The sequence below is a fragment of the Salvelinus sp. IW2-2015 genome, linkage group LG15 (genome assembly GCF_002910315.2).
Source record: "Salvelinus sp. IW2-2015 linkage group LG15, ASM291031v2, whole genome shotgun sequence".
Lineage (NCBI taxonomy): Eukaryota > Metazoa > Chordata > Actinopteri > Salmoniformes > Salmonidae > Salvelinus > Salvelinus sp. IW2-2015.
In genome coordinates this window covers 52,785,194-52,787,597 of record NC_036855.1, presented here as the reverse complement: position 1 = coordinate 52,787,597, position 2,404 = coordinate 52,785,194, and the positions used below count along the sequence as shown (strand labels likewise).

Sequence of the window (2,404 nt, the reverse complement as noted above, 5' to 3'; positions counted from 1 at the left end):
ATCAATAGAGCACCATTATCATATTATCACATTTCGATAAATGAATAGCATATTGCTTGCTGGTCACATTATGATGCTTATTTGTTATGGCACATTTCACTCTATCACACAAGCATGTTCCATCTAGACTTAATGACCTCTGTCTAGACAGTGGACTGAGAGATGTGCATTATACAAATATAGCTAAAAAATAATACAATAATCTTCGAAGAGAGTGTCCGACGCTCGCTGGCGGGGGAGTTGTGGATCGTGGTCAGCACATAGGTCATCAATAATGGCCTGGAGGTGAGTGATCTCTCCCAGCATGGCAATCTCTCCATTCTGATCAAAACAACGAGACTCATTTCATAGTGTTTATTATATATGCAAGCACTGCTAGCGCACCGCCTGCTTCTCTGTCTCCTCCATCAGCAGGTACATGTCATTCACATCATGCATGGCACTATCCAGCTGGGGCTGCAGGTCCCCTCGGCCTGGGAAGCCAGGAGGAAGAGCACAGGGGCCAGGAACAAGGAGCAGGGAAAGGGAAACAGAGGGCAGGGGCATAGTATACAGGGAGTGGGGTATCCGGTATGTAGAGAGAATGCAGGTAGTGGGACAAGGAAGAAGGACCAAAGGAGGAGAAGAGGGTAACAGAGAGGTCACAAGGAAAAACCAAAGCGTGACACAAAAGAGAGAGGAGGAGAGAAAGAAAAGATTAGAACTGTATGGTGTGTCTGGGCTTGAAGGGACAAATCTCACCCCTCCCCTCCTCTCATCCCTCCCCTCCTCTCATCCCTCCCTTCTCGGTCCCCCAAGCCAATGACAGACACCATGGACACAGGACAGAATGATCTACAAACTCTACACTGGTACTGTATCTACATGAGCTAAACAGAAATGCATACGGACACTAAACAGACTGACATCTACAGAAGTAATGATGGAAAATGAGCAAAAAAAAGTAAGTCTTCAAAATGTCTTGTAATGTTAAGTCATGCAGCAGGGAGTAGTGTCAGAGACGGCCATGATAGAGAAGATAGGGGGGAACCTTCGACAACAGCAACCAGTGCTGTGAGCAGAAAGAGCTTTAGAACAACAAGTCATGCAGGAGTCACAAAGGTCACAGGACAGCATTCCAGAGGCCTCAGAAAGTAGACAGACTTTTAAAAGGTTACAGCTAGTAGGCCTAACTAGCTGAAGAAGAGTGAATCAGGCCAAATGTATTACAGTGATGTAAATCACTTAGCTTTTGACTATCTCCCAAAAGTATTTTTKGGGGGCATGGGAAAACCCCTCTACACAGAATACATGTCAAGAAGAAGACGTAGCATAGCATAGCAGTGTTGTGGGACGAGAACCACATACTTACCCTGGATTTCTACAGAAGGGAAATCAACCACAGACAGAGAGAGAGAGAGAGCGAGAAAGAGAGAGGGAGAGAGAAGGGGAGAGAAAAATGGAAAGAGGAAGGGACAACAAAGATGGGTTGAGAGGAGGAATTGGGGGACATACAGGGGGTCAGAGGGGTGACAGAGGTAAAGGAGAGAGAGCAGAGATTGTTGAGCTCATCGTTAGGGTTAGTACAAGGAAGCCATCACAGCTCAGTTCACGGCCAAAGTGCGCACGGTTAGARCAAAAACACTGTTGCCAAAATCAAAACCAACTCAACCTGGTAAAGCAACCCAACATCAATGTTCCACCGGTTTTAAGATGAAATACACCTCAGTTCATCATTTTAGGTTCTTGCATCTGCCTGGCAACTGTCTAGAAATAGCCTTAAATAGACAACGGTATTTATTGGCTGCTGGATCAGAGTGAACTGCATCATCGCGAATGAGGGAAGGCCTGTCATTATCATCCTGACCACCAGGGGTGAGTGTTGCTCTATAACCTCAGTCTTCACTAACAGGGAGTGGAGCTATGTTCTCCCTCACTGCGGCTTCCCTCATTTCACCCCTTCACTCTAGTGATTTGAGGCGATAGCCCTTTTAAAGACCAAACTGTAATCGTCAACAAGCTACAATGCCTTGGCAAAGGATCTCACCTTGAGGATTTGACCTTGACATTTTCACCACTACTACTCCTACTGTAATATCATGCTGAAGGGGAGACGCAGCTGAGACTGTTACATTCCAGAGAATGTCCRGGTTAACCTATAGTTATACAGCCCAAACAAAACGCAAAACCTGCAATGATTTCAGAGTGCTGGATAGCCGGAGAGGGCAGTTTAGGAGTGTTCAGCCATGCTAGCTGTCAGTCCAAATTAAATCTTGTCTCCCAAACAGGCTCGGGAGAGGCGAAGGTCGAGTCATGAGTCGTTCGAAAACATGACACGCCAAACAGCGCGACTTTACACCTGCCCGCTGCACCAATGTGTCGGAGGAAACGCTGTTCAACTGATGACCGAAGTCAGCCTGCTGGC

General features: G+C 46.5%; 1 protein-coding gene across 1 annotated transcript in view; it reads right to left on the bottom strand.

Annotated features, from left to right (window-relative positions):
* The window catches only part of LOC111974410 (protein MTSS 2-like), a 114,649-nt gene that overhangs the window by 23,226 nt on the left and 89,019 nt on the right, over positions 1-2,404 (bottom strand). Inside the window, exon 6 of the mRNA XM_070447373.1 lies at positions 385-473. Coding sequence (XP_070303474.1) covers positions 385-473 — 89 coding nt within the window. The remainder of the gene's footprint in view (positions 1-384; positions 474-2,404) is intronic.